We start from the raw sequence: 16867 nt of genomic DNA, 5'->3' as shown, positions 1-16867 counted from the left end.
CAGAAAAAAATGTTCTTTTATCCAAAGTTACCTAAATAATTCTCTCAGCTTCAGTGACAGGGCTGCAGTGTCAAATGAAACCCTCCTAGGCAAAGGTTGTTACAGATGTGATTGTTATGAATTATATCAATCTAGCCAGCAATTAACAACTTGAATAAATGATTACATTCATTATCGGGCCTGATGTAAAGCTAATTGAACTCTGCAGGAGCTTTTCTGTTCAGTTCATGGAGCTTTGGATCAGGCCCRGGAGTGTACAGCCAAATAACAATAATTTTTCTTTTTTTAGTAGCAAATTTTATTGTGTTCTGTTTAGGTTGGGAAAAACATTGAACCTTTCTGCTTCTAACCTGCGCGACCCCATTAATAAAGAATAAAGAGCCCTTCTTCTAAAACTCCTGACAAAATCCAGTTKCTGTCAAGAACATTATTGTTCTTTCCTTCCACGTAAGGCTGTGTGGTGTGCTAGAGCTGCAGAGCATGCTCAGCCCATGGAAATGCCAATAATGTGTCAAAAATTGAAACATTTCTTTAGCCATACCCACAATTAAAGAAGAAAAAGACAAGCAAAATGAGTTTTTATAAGTTGTCAAAACAACCACTCCTTCCTTGGCAACATTAATTTATGAAAATATTTCAGGAGGAAATAGTGATTTTTTTTTTGTTTGTTTGTTTCTGGTGCTTTTTTCATAACTACGGGCACTATATTGGCTACATTTCAATAGGGTAATCATGATTTTCTTTATTGAAARCCTCTCTTTTTATTTATATATATAACTATGTATTTTCTGGGCTATCTTATAATAGTGTCCTTTGTTCTTTGGAGTGATCTTTTAGTGAAACACTCTCTGTGGGTAAATAAATTCTGATCCCAGAGTAGTTTGATGGGTCAGAAAAATGAAAAGAAAGGAAATCACTAGTAGTAAATCACAATTTCAAGTTATAAAAGAAGGTGAGAAAGCAAACAGGAAACTGCCTGTCTGTGATGAGTGTGGAAAACAAAATCAGGAGAGTTACCARTATCTTAAAATTGAAAATGAGAGCAAAGGGCTCTCCAAACCAGGTGAAGTTTTTCTTTGTTGCTGATAGAGATTTCAAATGAGTCATTTATTAGAAAATAAAACCCATATGGAACTGTGTAAAAAGCCTGCTTAATTGTGACTAGGATAGTTTCTGGGTTTGTGTTTTTGCTTTTGTTTTTATTTGCAGGTTCAGGCAATGGCAACACGAACGACTGACACGTCATAGTTATTATAAAACTGTTGCTATGCCTAAAAGCAACTCAGGTTAGGATAGTAATGAGAAACTGAATTTTGTGTCTCTGTTCATCCTGGTTGTGCTGCTGGGGCTCATTTGACTGCAGAGCAGAGCTCAGGGAACAAGGACAAGGCATCTCTCTGAAATGGCCTCCTGAGTCCCTCTTGCTGTGCTGGAATCTGTGATAATTAATACACTTTAAAGCACACTGAGCACCTGGAATGATTCCTAAATGTAATCATTTTATGTTTGGCTGTACCTGGTTCAAGCTTTGAGGCAAAAGAAAAGCCAAAAAGATACTTCTGAATAGCTTTTAGATGTCRGATGTTGGCATTACAAAAATATATGTGATGTAAAAAGAAAAAATAAATTAAATCCCAACTTTGATAGAACATGTGCAGACTTCTCATGCCTGAGGTTATTTGTGGTRTATTGAATAAGATAGTATTGGATGGTGTGTTAGAATTCAACCAGCATACCTCCATATAATTTATTATTCTTCCCACGTAGTTTCCAATGGTTTAAAAAGCAAACAAGTGTCTGTATTGTTGCCATCTCTGATATTTCAGGTCCTTGCTGGGTTTAATTTACTCAGCCCAGTGTGTAATCCATTTGGGTAAAACATTTCATTGTGCAAAACTAAATTCAAATTAATTCTGTCCTTTCACAAGGCAGGGTTAAGCTGAAAGTGCACCCAGATTTTCTTCAGATGCTGGAGAGATAATGTGTTTCCTTTGCTCTTTGCTCACTTTCTCCATCTGTCTCCTCATCTAGATATTTACATGGGGAAGTATTTATATAAAATGAAAATACAGACTTACACTCTRAAACAAACTTTCCCTCTAACCCTTTGTTGTGTATTTTGCTGTGGGCTTGGGGGTTTTAATATAAAGGCTCTTCGGCTCTTCAGGTGCTTTTGTGAAAAATAATTTTAAAATCACAATTAGCAGTGTCTTTCCTTCAAGTTTTTCCTCACTGTCCATAAGTTTTATTTCAGGGAATACTCAATTCACAGGCAGTGTTTTACATGTTAGTTTAATGGAACTTTTGTGAATTTGGACAACTGATTTTTTGAATCCTTTAAATTTTTGGCATTTATCATGTCCTGTGTCAGGGAATTCTACAGGTTGATCTTTACTTCCTATGAAGAAAAATCTCACTTTTGAACCCTATTGGATTCCTGTCTCTTTGAATGCCCATAAGGGACTTGGAAGAAGCAGTGAACAATTGTTTCATGCTTACTCACCTCCTCCTTGCCATTCAGGATTTTAGAAGCTTTAATCATGTCTTTTCTCCTCCATCTCTGAAGGCTGCTTCTCTGTTTATTCCTRGTTTAGAAACTCTTCTCTGGTTTTGATCATCCTTTCAGCACTCTCTTAAATCTTTTTCCCATCTATTTTTTCTGAAAGGAGCAGAGCAGGAGTGTGTCCAGTATTCCAGCTGAACACTCTGACTATTTGTCTTGTGGCACCATGGTGACTTTGTGCCTTTTCCCTGTCCTGTTTCTGGAAAGCGGGGATCCTATTTCCATTTCTAAGTGTGTGGGGATGCTTTCCTTGGATTTGGGAGGGCAGTGTGCATCGCTGACAKAATCTCTGTGTCTGCAGCTGCTGATGGGATGGTGTGCAATGAGCTGTGCTCCAGTGACGGCTGCTGGGGGCCGGGGCCGGACCAGTGTCTGTCCTGCAAGCGCTTCATCAGGGGCAGAACCTGCATAGACTCCTGCAACCTCTATGATGGGTAAGGCATTCCCCTTGCTCTTTTCTCTGAAGCTGTTAATTAACATTTTTGAGGACTTTAACGAACAAGTCATTTTAGGTTTGCATTAATCAGTGTCTGGCTCCATTGCCAATATTACTGATTGTAAGTGAAACGTGTTGTGGGCTAACATTTAAAGGTTTTTAAATCTGAACTTATGCAGAAAGCTCTCCCTGGTGTTCTGCTTACTAAAATTTTCACACAGCATCATCATGTTGCAYTCATTGCATTGCTGGTAAGGTGAACAATTTGATTTAGGTAACAAGTTTAAAAAAAAACACTCACCATTTATCCCTGCTTGATACCTCTATGGAGAATCATACAATTATGTTCTTTTGGATGAGTTGGATTCAGGCATGTGATAAAGAAATTTTCTGAATAWGGATCCCAGAGTAGGAAAAATCACTCTCTTTTTCATAATGCACTGTGTAATTGTACACACAAATATAAATTAAAAAAAAAAAGAAAAAAAACAACATGAGCTCTCCCCCTTTTTCTTTCTGCTACTTCTGCTTTGGGAATACCTRCACAGCACAAGGTAGTTGAATCTGCCATATGACAGAAAGGTGAAGCTGAACTGAGCCAAATGAACTCACACATATGCATGAAAATATTCTCAACTCCTCTGTCTGGAGAAGACATGCAGAAAATACCTTGTCAGTACAGTTTTATGTGCTTAGAAACTCTTCTTCTCTCCTCCTCCCTTGTCACTTAATAAGAAGAAGAGTTGCAGACCCCAGGATTTGTTTTGACATTTTACAGATTCAGACCTTAATCTAGAATTGTTACTGAAAACGTTATGAGCCTTTTTGAGARCAGGCTTTAAAACAGATGTTCATCACAACTTACCTGCCACAAGGACAGCTCTGTATCAGTGACTCCCTGAATCTGAGCCAAGAGTGACAATCCTATAGATGAAAATCAAGAAGTCAGCAATTTTGTCCTGTTAACAAAGTCTGTATTTGTAAAGAAAAGAGGGGGAAAGCCCCACTGTAGTTTTATACTGGTGAAGATGTGTCTGCTTCACCTGGCTGTGCGTGAGGCAGTGGTCTGTCCTCAGCTGCTGTGACAGGCTGCTGGCCTCAGTGCCCCTGAGGTCAATTCCATCAAGTCAAGACCCAAATGGGCTCAGTTTTGGGCTGAAGTTGCCTTTCTCCTAACCYGTCTGCAAAATATGTTCTCAGGGAATTCAGAGAATTTGCCAACGGCTCTGTCTGTGTGGAGTGTGATCCCCAGTGTGAAAAGATGGAAGAAAACATGATCACATGCTACGGGCCGGTAAGAACAAAATCTGTTATGTTCGTTAGGTTTTGGTTTGTTTTGTTTGTTATGGTCCAGGGTAACTTGCAAAAGTGTGCTGAAGCACAGGTTTTTTCTACTTACAAACTTTAAAGCAGCTAGTGCAAATTAGCGTTAACAAAAGCAGAAATTATGCATATTCTGCATGTAGGGTAAGAATTCCGCTCATGCTAAATTGGGGATGGGAATAAACATCCTTGGATCTGCCTCCTTAAGAAAGYGGTTTTAGAAGTTTTCTTTTTCTTTCCTGAGTTGTCTTAATGCATTAGTCGTACAGATGCACACCATTTTTGCAAACAGAAAGCATGCAGTTGTGATTTGAGTGGYCTCTTTTTTCCCTGTTTTCATTCTTTATATTTAGTTCCGTCCTGGTTTCCCCACCCCCCCAAAAAAAGCGGGGAGAATTTGTCTCGGTAACTCAGTTTGAACAATGTGCTGGTAGGTTTTTGGTTCCTAGATAGCCTTTAAGTTCTTTTGATAGAAAACTTCTTTTCATGCATCCTAAATGATGGTTGCCTCTCTCTSACCTTTATAATGTCCAGTAACTTTTTCTTTCAAAGATTATTGCTCATTTCTGAGATAGAAGTTGTCTCTTYCCTCTGGTTTTCAGTGTATTGACAAGATTAAAAAATAAATATGCTGGGAATGAGGAGTTGTATTTTAGGCTATTCATAATTGAGAAAATATAACCCATAATTTATTTCCTTTTTTTCTGTGACTTACTGAATGGAAAAAAGAAAGGCATTGTCATTTTTATTGTATGCTTAAATTATATTATTAAATACTGTGTTTTTCTGCAATACAGCCAGAAGGCCAGAAACTTAGTGTTTCAAGTGTTCAGCCCAAATTTCAGAGGGAAATTTTGATTTGTAGCAGGGCTTATGGATACAAAATTCTAGCCAGTGCTCAACCTGAATACCAGATTAAGTCATAAACTGGCTCATCATCGCAGCTTTAGAAGTTTATTTTTACATTGTCCACGAGTCTTGGTTTATTGATCTTAACTATTTAGTCTTCATATGTATTAAGAAGGAGGATATCTTGTAGTCCTTCAATGTTGCTGTGACCAGATGCTTGTGGAGAATAGTTTTGGAGTGCAGGGGTAGGAGATGCCACTGAAGGGCCCTTGCTCTGAATAAAATTGGAGGAAGTTTCTTTGTGTTAAAGTGGGCACAGACTTCATTGTGTTAAGCACACTAACAGTATCAAGCCCATCTAAAATCTGCTWTTTAGTCTTGACCTGTACAGAATAAGTTAATGGCCAGAAGCACCAGGGTTTGTGTGTCTGCTGCTCCCTCCCAGAGGCTGGCACCATGCAGGTAACTCGCTGTTCCTTGGGGAGGGAAGTGTTGCTGAGTGTGTGCCAATGCAATTCCAGTGCAGCACGAAAAGGCACAGTAACCTTAATGCACTGCATTTCCTTTTTCCACCCTTTCCAGGGACCTGACCACTGCACCAAGTGTTTCCATTTTAAGGATGGTCCAAATTGTGTGGAGAAATGTCCCGATGGCTTGCAGGGAGCCAACAGCTTCATTTTCAAGTATGCCGACGAGGATCGGGAGTGCCATCCGTGTCATCCAAACTGCACCCAAGGGTGAGTGCAAGCTCTKTGCCAGGAGCCATCCTATCCATGCACTGTTCATGGCACAGGGTGGTTTACAGTTTACAGTTTGCCTTAGTGAAGCATTTGTCCCACTCCTGAAAAGAGAGCACAGTAGGAAGCTGCACTCAATCATGCCTCATGACATTCAGGTATTAGTTTTGAATGCCCAGCAGCTCATCACAAAAAAGCCCTTTTGAAGACCTTGGAGAAGAACTTCCCACAGCAGTGCTCTCAGCTTTCCTTCCACACTGGTTTGTAGCAAATGTTGCYCTTTCACTTAATTTTAGGCCTCTCAAATGACTTCAGTATTTGYTCCATGAGAGAATCTCTGCTACTTGGTATTGGTGAATTAAGCTGGCATTGCTACTGTGAGACAAAAGTGTTACTGCTCACTTTTTCCTACAGGGACTGATGTACAGAGTTTGAAAACAGACTTTGTACAGGAACCTGAGACTGAGCATCAATTTCTGAAGTCCTGTCAAACTGCCCAGAATAATTTGTTACCTTTGGAACAGTACAGCCCATACATCTGAGGCAGAGTTAAGAACCTGTGCAACAAAATAACAGTCACAAGCACACCTATGGTTTTGCAGTTATTACTGCCTTTTCCATGGGACAGTTCATAGTGTCCAGTGTACAGAGAAAGGGAGAGGCAGCCAGGGGAAAAAGAGAAAACATCAGCCAGTTAAATAATCTTCACTGAGAGGCTTTTATTGTTTAACAGCTAAAATTAAACCAGTAATTTATTCAATGTTGATGTCAACAGCTGTTGCCATTCAAAATGAGACCTTTTGCTGGTTTTGCAAATCTAATTACAATAGAGCCATTAGGGAAATGAGAGGGAGATCGGAGAGACACAGGATCCATTACAGATTTGTCTCCCCCTCAGACCCTTTGAATCCGTTATGCAATAAGGAAAATGCTGCTACTGTGGAAGAAGAGTGTAAGAAGAAATTCTATGAAAAGATGAGCTCACTCCAGGAGCTCTGGTCCTGGCTTTCATAGATGGAGGAGGTGCCAGTGCTGATCTAATGTGACAAGACCATGGATGTATGATGGATTTACTGTCTGCCCAGCTTAGGAAGTGCCTTGCAGCTCTCCTGGCCTCCAGGAAGCAATAATTCTTCCTGTTCCCTCCTCTTTCGTGAGGAGTTCTAACTAATCCAACTATTTCTAGTGTTTGTGGTACAACTGTGTCTCCTCCACCAGGAAGGGAGCAGAAGGTTTTCATTGCCTTTCCACTTCTCCACAGGCACTCGTGTTTTCCAAGTGGTTGGTTTTTTTTTTATATGCCTGGACCAGGAAGGGAAGGTTTTTATGTCTTGTGCTGAAAATGAGACATTCTAGTTCATGAACAAATAGGAAGGGCATTAGGCAGTTCTAGCTGACCTTGTCAGTATTCATTGGCAGCCTTTGCTGACAAAGGGTTCCCTTATGCTGAGTAATGTTGTCATTTCAGTTTTCCTTCCTTTTTATTTTCTCCTGCTGATTGGGTGAAACGTCCTGTTTAGCATTGTGTGCCCATCCCAAGGAAGGACAAGTAAAAGGGCCAAAGGTTTCTCCCCCAGTTACACACACAAAGGTGTGATTATCTCCCAGGTGAGGAGCTATCCCTTTTCTATTACTCTAATACTATTCCCTGTGGAAATCTTCATCCTCCTATTCCAGAGTTAGTGTGTCTATTCTTAGGTATTTTTTATCCCTTATAAAAACACTGCTCTTCCCCCCCAAGTCTGGGTAAGCATGGCTTACTATTCTTTTATAGTGTTCCTAGACACTTTGTGCATGCAGTTATATTAATGAAACTATTAATGACTGTCCAAAACGTTTGGGGTTTGCATGTTGTCCGTCTTCTTTCCAACATTGTGAGGGGCTGAAAATGTCCACAGAGAGAAGGGAAATCAGTTACGCTCTCCTTTTCTCCTTCAAGGCTGAATTCTCTGGTTCCTTTAGAAAGTAATATTTAAATTCCCCTTGGTCATGCATGAAAATAGGTTGTGGAGAGAACACACCTTGCTATTTGGCTCATGACTGAAAGGTAGAGGTAAAATGCAGTTCTACTTCATTCCACACATCTGTTCTCCTGGCTGCCAGATCAGGTGCTGGAATAAAAGCTGTGCCCTCTCAGTACAGCTGGGACACCCATCAGAAAGGGTTGGGCTGCTGCAGAGCAGCACTCCCAATGCAGTATTATGTCATTCCTGGAGTGCTGCTCTCCTGGATGCTGCTTGATAAAATAGATTGTTTGYTCTCACCTGATGTTTCCAGTCGTCCCCACCAGCTGTCACCAAGGAAGGATCTGTCCCACCTCTGTTGTGTGGGTTCTGCCACAATTCCATCTTGACACTTGGAGAGGACTGCCTCAGTGAGGTTTAATAGCACCATTCTCTCCTTTTCTTAATAGGTGTSTAATTATCCAGCCCTGTTAATGATCTTGCATTGACCAGAAGAATTGTCAAACAGTGACTTGCTTGGGTGCAACAACTGTGCTCTTGSCCTTGCATCCTCATGATAAGTATCAGGTACTTGAAGCCAGTTTGGAGCAGATCTCAGGTACATGGGACCACCATCCCACTTAATTCAAGAGAGCTGGAATGCGTTTGGCACCTCTTCTTGCAGAGCTAGCCAAAATGGAACACTTCCACAGAAATGAAATACTAATTATCCAATAGCAAGTGACGGCCTGCTTCCTTGCTGGGCAGGACACAAATGGGAGATCTCACTGGACACTTCCCCTCATCATATAAACACACMTTGTCACACAGCTTTTTGAAGGGAGTGCATTACTCCTCGCCAAAATGCTCTTTTTCTTCTAAGCCATGACCAGAGAAGTCACAGGAGCTCCAGCARCAGTGTGTGGCCCTGAAGGGATGTGAGGGGAGAAGCACCGTGTTGCCTCGGAAGTTTAGTTTTCCTTTCTTTTAGGAAGACAGTTTRAATTCCAGATGAAACAATACTGCAAACAGACTCTGAATAAGAAAATCTGTTACTCTTTTGTTTTGCAAAATTTCCTTCCACCTGCTGCTCTAGTTCAACTTTGTTCTTCTCCCCAGGAGTGAGACACTCCCTGTTAGCTCAGTAGCCCTTGGGTGGAATTGCCTGGCTTTATGCATGACAGTAGCATAACAACTAAGGTTTTTTCCTGCCCAGAGATAATCCACTTATGCAGCTGTAAAATCAGTTTTGTTTGTTTCCAGTGAACAAGATTTTTGAGAATTCATCTGGCTGGGAACCACTTTGTTACCACCCCACRTATGTGCATTTAAGGCCCCACCCTTCCATCTTAAGGAAAGTTGATAAAAGACAATATTTTATCTGTATTGTTTCTGGGGGGGAAAAAAAAAAAAAGGGAGTTGTTACTGCAATTTTCAAAACTGCACACTTCCTTTCAGAGCATGATTATCTGTAAAGCTAGGATGAGCTCCAAATGTAATTTTCTGGATAAGCTGTATTGAACTGTTGCAAGGTACTGAACATACCATTAATAAATTGGCATGTATCAATTAACGAGTTCATTTTACAGAGCCAACTTGGAAAAGAAAATATCATCTAGACTCCAAGCAGAAGGAACACTGGGTCTGAACGGAGTACCAGCATGATGTATGATTGTGTCAGTCTTGTACTTATGTGGGTCAAAAAGCCTGAAATGAAGGGAAATCCTTCCCAAGAAAAAATAACTGATGGCTTGGTGGTGCAAAATACCCTGTTAATAAACATTGCCGTGGCTCACACAGTGTTACGCTTTCCTGCATGGAATCAGGACTGAGGGAGGAAACTGGGAACTGCTCAACTAGGAGTAATGGAATTGCACCTGGATGGAGTTTTCTCTTTGGGGAAGGGAAGTCCACTGAAGAAGATTACAATTTGAAATTCAAATCAATGATACTCAACTTGCACCGGCCCATTGTGATGTCCAAACAGCTCTCYTGGATTCAATCCTGTTCTCCAAATRTGCAGGAGAAATGAYACMRAGACAACAGGCTCTTGATGTCAGGCTGCCAGGTCTCTCAACTAGTAGCAGACTTTCAGACCTCTAATTTGAAGATGCTATCGTTTTTATTTATTACAGGAGTCTGAGCTTAGCTTTTCTTGACATKGTAGAAAATGGTCAATCTGAGCAATTTTTCAGCCTCCTTCATTGCTGAACTTGTTTTCTCCAGCTTGYTGAAAATGCCATGAAAGGAAGAAACATGGGATGGGTTTGAGATGGGTCAGAATTCAGACAGTCCTGAATTCCAAAGTCCTGATGCCCAGATAGCTGAAATTCCAAGACTTCTCTCTATTAAGTTTTTGAAATGTGTTTAAATCAACCCCTTACATTTATACATTATCTGGATATTTATTGCATCATTTTTATGTCTGCACATATGCTGGAGGAAGCAGTCATTGAGGAAATCCTTTCAGTTTGCATTTGCATATCACAGTAACTGTATTACATAAAAATAAAAACTCAAGTTAACAGACAAGGGGTAAGGTTTACTTGATCTGCTCTCCCTGATGAGCAGGTACAGGGAAATTGAATTCACTGACTTCATTTTGTAATGGTAGAGTGACACCRATTTAAATGCAGCAAAACCTGACAAGTGGCAAGTGATGGTGAAGCAGAAAGAAGATCTTGTGGGAGCATATTTGAACTCTYAGATTTTTTGACATGCACATCCTTCCATCAAAGCCAATCTGAAAGCAGCAAACTTTTAAGAGTTGGGGATCACACCTTAAATTTAAAATGTCTCAAGAAGTAAGTTGCAGTCTACTGATGTGTCAGATCACCTCTCCTGCCTGTAGCAGACGTACAGTTAAAGAGCCTGTAATAAAATGACTCTGAGATATTTTTAAAGAGTTGAAATAAATGGTTTGGTTTCCTTAAATGCCAAGGGCTAGATACTCCCCATGGCTAGAAGGCCAAACTGGGCATGCAGAACTGTAGGGGGTCAGGTTGTTTTAAGCCCTAAAAGCTTAACTTTAGTGTCTGAGAGTCCTGACTGCTGTGTAAATGTATAACTGACTTGCTATTTGAATGCAGGGGACCAGGACACCAGTCCTGCTCTTCATGGGGGAAAGGGAAATCCACACAAGCCCATGTTTGCAAACACTTTCTCATGGCTGTGTTTTAGTGGTGTCTTGTTTAGTGATCCCCTGCATTTCCATTGCCTTTGGCAAGCACCTGCTGATTGTGCAGGTGGAGGACTTTTGGCAGCATCTAAGGAAAGCAAAATAAAATGTCTGAATCAGCTGACACCATTTTCCTGTGTTGTTTGTTGCTAGAAGTTGATCTTGAGCTTCACTGTTAAAAGAGTATAGTCAGCTTCCAAAATATTTCTGCGGTTGCCCTGACTGGGATTGTAGAACAGAATGAAAAATTGCGTCAATTACAGAAAGAAAAGCAAGTTCTGGATTGTGCTCCTGGAGGTCTCGACTTGCAAATGAACATCTCTTGTGCAGTAATCACTGGTTTGATGATTCAGAACAACATKCAGGAGAAGCAACTCTGTTGTCAGGACTCCCACATACACAGGTGAAACCTGCCGTAAGCGTTGTTTGAGCCAAGACATGGCCTGCCTTGAAGTGCTGCTGCTATTAATGTTCTTCTTGCCATAAGCTATAATTTTTGTTGACTTAGGTCTCTCTTAAGAGCTAGAATTAAGAACGCAAAGGGCATTTCTGCTTCTCGGGCATGTAAATAACAGTTGTCTCTCTTTCTCTCCCTGTTCCCACTTTGGATTTGCTGCAGGTGCATAGGGCCACACCTGGAGGACTGCATCGGGCTGATGGATAGGTACTGGCTGGGTGCTGGCTGCCTGTGTGTCTCCATCCCACCCGTGTGGACAAGGGCGCATGGTGTGCATGTCCTGGGGCGTGGCAGTGACGTGGTTTGTTCTGTAATTTGCCTGCAGGTGTAGAGGCCCCGCTAGTCATGACTGCATTTACTATCCATGGACGCGCCAGTCCGCTTTGCCACAGCACGCTAGGTAACATCCCCACCCTGTCCCTCCTGCCCTGTCATACTATCCAGTTTGGCCACAAAAACATCTTATGGGGACATTATTTTTAGCTTMAATCAATAAGGATTAAATTCAGGARTTTCCTGTAGACATACATGTTTCTAGATTAAATTTTATTAGATGGTGAAAACTCTGGTTTAATTGGAACTTACTGGTTTTCTGTTTSTTGGAGGGGTAGGGAGCTTGGTTTTTGTTTGAAAGCAAATGAACCTCTTTCTTCCATACACTTTCTCCTGAGAAAGTAAATGTTTTACCAAAACCAAATTTCTTCCTTAAATCACATAACACTATTAGTTGTCTTTTTTGAAATTTTCTGTTTAAAAGAAAAAAATGTAACCTCACAGCAATTTTATTTTTCAGTAATGACAATTGAAACAAACTAATGTAGGCTTTAGTCTGCATTCTTTTTTTTTTGAAGACCTACATTTCCATTGAGTTTGTTAATTTTTAAATTCAAACTGGTTAGTATGACTTCTAGGCTTTGGAATTACTCTCCTTAACTAAAACTAGATAAAATGCATCATTTCAATGAAACCCACATCATTAAGGATTTAAATTTGAGTTTATTTCCTGTATTTTATAAAAGATTTTAAGGTTGCCTTTTCTTCCTAGTAATGTGAATATTCCTATTTCTAGCTTATGAGGGTGAATATATTTGGACTTGAAAAGCAGTGCACTATAAATGCTATCAAAGAGTATATTTGTCTATTAAATCAGTATCAGTTCGGACTTAATTCATTAACCAGTGAATAAGCAACAGAAGATGAATGAGTTTTTCAATATTTCAATGTTTTTGTTTTAATCTTTCTGATCTGGGATATCCAATTTGMGATACTTCTGTGGGGCCTCACTTTCAGATGGACTCAACCAAACAGAGCTGCCCCTGTCTTAAAGGTTCCAATTTCATCCACTTTACTCAAAGCTCAAACACACAAAAAAATATTATTATTATTTCCAGACATTTAAGGGCTTTACCAAACTACAGAAATTAAAGCAATTGTTTTACTCTGCTCAGCTGCTCTACTCCTGCTCCATTCAGTCTGAGGGGGAAGGCCCTCAGATATTTACTGTTTTCTTTGGATCTGATGGAATTGTCTGTTTGTTTGTTTGTTTGTTTCAACTTCGCTGAATTTGTTTTAGAAAAATTACTGCACAATGTTTAAATGTCAGTATTTATTCTTTCACTTTCAAGGCAAAGCAGGAAATTTCATATCTCTATATTAGATTTGTGAAATTGTGTTTTTTTGTGAAAATGGTTCATTCTGTTTGGGCTAAAAATGGGCAAAACTGCACTGGCAAAGTGACACTTTTTATTAGAGTAGGGTTGAAAATAAAAAATGGACTTGTTTAACTTTAGATAGGGCCTTCTTCATGTTCCTTTAACAATTGTGCACCCTCCTGAGACTTATAAATCTTAAATCAATTAATAATCAGTCTTACCCTTATTGATTGACTTGAGTTTGTTCCATTGCTGTAATTTATCAGTGAGTTGAAGGGGACAGRGTTTTCTGCTCTTCAGGCAGCTGAAAGGGAGAGCAGAACTTTAACCCAAGCAACAAGATATTCCTYATCCTATCCTATTTCCATTTCCATAGCAGTGTTGCATTTCTTTCCAGTTTTCTTAGTTTCCAAATTGTTTATGCCATGATCTATTGACTTGAGGGCTTTTTCAAGATCCTGGTAGAATAGAAAAGGAATTCTTTCTGTCATGTTTAATAAAGATGAATCAGATGAGCATCGCATGGCTTGTTTTCCAAATGACTGATAAAACTTCAGTTTTTCTGCTTATCCTTAAGTTTGTGGGAAAACAACCATACTTTTGGCAAYGAATTTTTTTCTGCATAGTTCAGTTGTGGAGTTTTTAGCTTTTGGGTTCAAYAGAGTTTGTCCTAAAGAACAGCTCYTCATGCAGCTTCCTGTATGGATTATTTGTGTAGGGCTTTGGTTTTGGTTCCACCTTCCGTACCAGCCTTTCCTAGAAACCACCAAAGCAAAGATGGAAAGCAGGTAAAGGTTGAAATCTCCCAGGATGCTCAAAGGAATTATCCATCCTTCTTTCCTGCCCCTTATTACAATGCTTCTCCTTTTGCTACCTTGTGGGAGTTGCAGTCAATGGTTTTTGTGATTGGAATAGCACACTGTATATTCTGGAACAAACAGCAAACAGATGAGAATGCCTGCTCCCAAGGTTGGGATAACTGTTTTCTAAAAGAAAGATTCAAAAGCTGTGAAAATAGTGCTCTGCTATGCATTAAGAAAATGCTCTAGACTGTCAGGAAAGGCTGGTTTCTCTGCACTTCCCTATTCCCAAGTCCACCAGAAAAGTTTGGCTAGTGCAGTGATTGGAGTGAGACTGTGGACAAAGTTTTTACTTAAAGTGTGAATTTTAATTSGTTTATCCTTCCTATGCTTCATTCACCTTAATACTAGGAGAGAAAATACCATCAAAGGAGGAGTGAAGAGAAACAAGAAGTTTTCTGTGCGAGTGAGATTGTGTATCTTAAGATGTGATCAGGAGCATGTGGTGCTCCTGATGATAGGAAAGAACCAGCACCAGCACTGATATTCCTGGTCTGAGTAAGCTGGAGTCTCTGTTTATGCCCCAAGAAAATTTCATTTGCATTTCCCTTTTAACTAACAGAAACTAATTAGCCAGGCCCACCATTGTCAAGTGCTTAAACAGAATGTTGTGTAGAAGTTAACTCGAATTACAATCCCACTGCTAGCTTTGTATCCAAAAAGGACATCCTCTCAACAAATCATCACTTCCTCAACAGAAAAAAAAGCTGGGTTTATGGACTGCGTGTGTGTACAAGAGCTAATTAACAGTAAACCCTGTGTAATGCAGGCAAATCCTTTCATAGCTGTTTTGTAGCCTGTCACAGTATGACTTCAATACAATTTCACAGCAGYTCTCGGTAGTTGGCGGGGAAGGGAAACCACCTCTAATAAACTGCTTATGTTCATGGCTTTTCCATTGCTTGGAGGAAAGTACTCCATATGCTTTGTRTTTTTATAGAATAATTATAGTTGTTCTGGAGGGGCAGAGGATCTCTGTATAAAATAAGAGGGAAAATAAGGTCTGTGAGTACCAGCTAAGCTACATTACTTGGTTGATAAAAGCTGCTGCTCTCAAGGGACTCTTAATATGGAGCTGTCTGAAGCTGTAACAGAACAGAGCAGTTGAAGAAACAGATTTATTTTTTAAGAATCCASACTAGAAAAACAGTTTCAGATACCAACTCTGTGCATTGGATTGAGCTTACATGTGATCTGTTTAAGACAGATTCACAGAATCCACAGAATCAACTAGATTGGCAYATCAGTGAAAGTTTATGCTTCATCTGCTTTGCTCACCAGGGTTGGTTGGTGTGGATTCATAGTATGCAAGGACTTAGTAGGGTCTGCTACTATAGAGAGAAATAAACTCTTAAGGTGGGTAGAGTGAAAAAACTGGAAGCAATTCTCACACAATGCTGTTTAAAATCCATTCTGTGGCTCCGCTAGTTTGAGGATCCTGTTGAGAGAGCACAGGATAGAATAAGGTCTGATGTTTCTAGAAGTTTGTTATACAAGAAGTGGAATGTGAGCAAAAATCTCTTGCRGGATATTGAGACTGTTGATACTCATTGACCAAGTTCCTCAGCAGCTGTGCTCGTTTGATGGGAAAATTCTTTGTTCAGCAAACAGACTAAATTATCTTTACTGAAACAATGAGCAAAGAACTGATGAGTGATTAGGCCAAATGTGATAGGTCACTGCTGAAAGCGAAGAAGCAATAGGAAATCTAAATTAATAAATGGTTTGTTAGAATGGAAAGCAACATGTGGTGCCATTGCAGAGGTCACTGCTTTTGTTTTCCATCACCCTTGTGTTGTATGCCTGTATTGATTTGGCTGCATAAATAATATACAGCATAGAAATAAAATTGTGCCATGAAGAAGTGACCTTATTACAAAGCAACAGTATATATCTCACCACTTTCCAATGRGCTTCTCTTATGGCTAGAAATGAGAATTTAATTTAGATTTAATGTTGTTATGAATTAATTATCTATTATTAAATATACATTTGTAGAGCTTTAGAAATATGTCAGATGTAGGGTTGTTTAAACCTCAGTGAATGGTTTCTTAATAATTCATTAATATTTAACATATAATAAATCAGAACTAAAGCTTGTGGTCTGACTTGCAATCTACCTGTGCAATGTAGGATTTGTYGCCCTTTCTTAGAAAAATTTACATGACCAATGTATTTGAGTTCAGAGTCCAGTCCAGACTTAATTCTCTGCAATCTGGCTTGCTCCTTGTGACCTTACTGAAGTGTGAAGGAGCTGCAATTCCTGCATAAAATGGGAATGCTTGGCTTTTCATTGCCTGTTTAACACCAGTTTACTGGAGTGATGGAGTGTGGAACACGTGATGCAGGTGAGAATTTGCATTTGAAATCTGTAAATGACRTTACCTTTTTGTTGTTTTACATCCCAAAATGTGAGTTCTACTCAGTTAAATTGCAACAGCTTTTCCAGCATTGTATCAAAACTGGCAAATAACTTATTAATGATGATTGTGTAGTTGTCTGTCAATCTTTTTCATTCATTTTTGCAGAAATGGAAGAAACAGTTTTCAATCTGATACTTTACTAGTATGTAGTAAACACAATGGAAGTTAACTAATCAAACAAGCTGTAGGTTTCAAGGAATTAACAAACTCCTGACTTTGGTGCTATGTGTGGGAAGTTGTACCTCGTCATTTACCAAAGGTGGAAGCATTACCACAAGTACCAATAACCATGCAGGAATAGAGCATTAGTAAATCAAGCCATCAGACCAAATTACTTAATCTTACTATAATTTTTTTTTCCATACTGTAAAGTAACAGGGTGGGAAAATGTCATATGAATTATCTGTACCTTTGGGTAGTAGTTTCAAATAATTAAATTCAAATTC

The 16867-nt window shown here is 39.6% G+C and overlaps 1 protein-coding gene across 1 annotated transcript in view; it reads left to right on the top strand.

Moving 5' to 3' along the window:
* The window catches only part of ERBB4 (erb-b2 receptor tyrosine kinase 4), a 525799-nt gene that overhangs the window by 405318 nt on the left and 103614 nt on the right, over nucleotides 1–16867 (top strand). Inside the window, exons 13-16 of the mRNA XM_057389869.1 lie at nucleotides 2865–2997; nucleotides 4200–4293; nucleotides 5754–5908; nucleotides 11812–11886. Coding sequence (XP_057245852.1) covers nucleotides 2865–2997; nucleotides 4200–4293; nucleotides 5754–5908; nucleotides 11812–11886 — 457 coding nt within the window. The remainder of the gene's footprint in view (nucleotides 1–2864; nucleotides 2998–4199; nucleotides 4294–5753; nucleotides 5909–11811; nucleotides 11887–16867) is intronic.

This window comes from Malurus melanocephalus, unplaced genomic scaffold (genome assembly GCF_030028575.1).
Source record: "Malurus melanocephalus ecotype Western Australia unplaced genomic scaffold, MMel_1.1 scaffold_20, whole genome shotgun sequence".
NCBI classification, from domain to species: Eukaryota; Metazoa; Chordata; class Aves; order Passeriformes; family Maluridae; genus Malurus; species Malurus melanocephalus.
The sequence above is the reverse complement of the archived record's forward strand: the minus strand, read 5'-3'. Positions and strand labels throughout refer to the sequence as shown.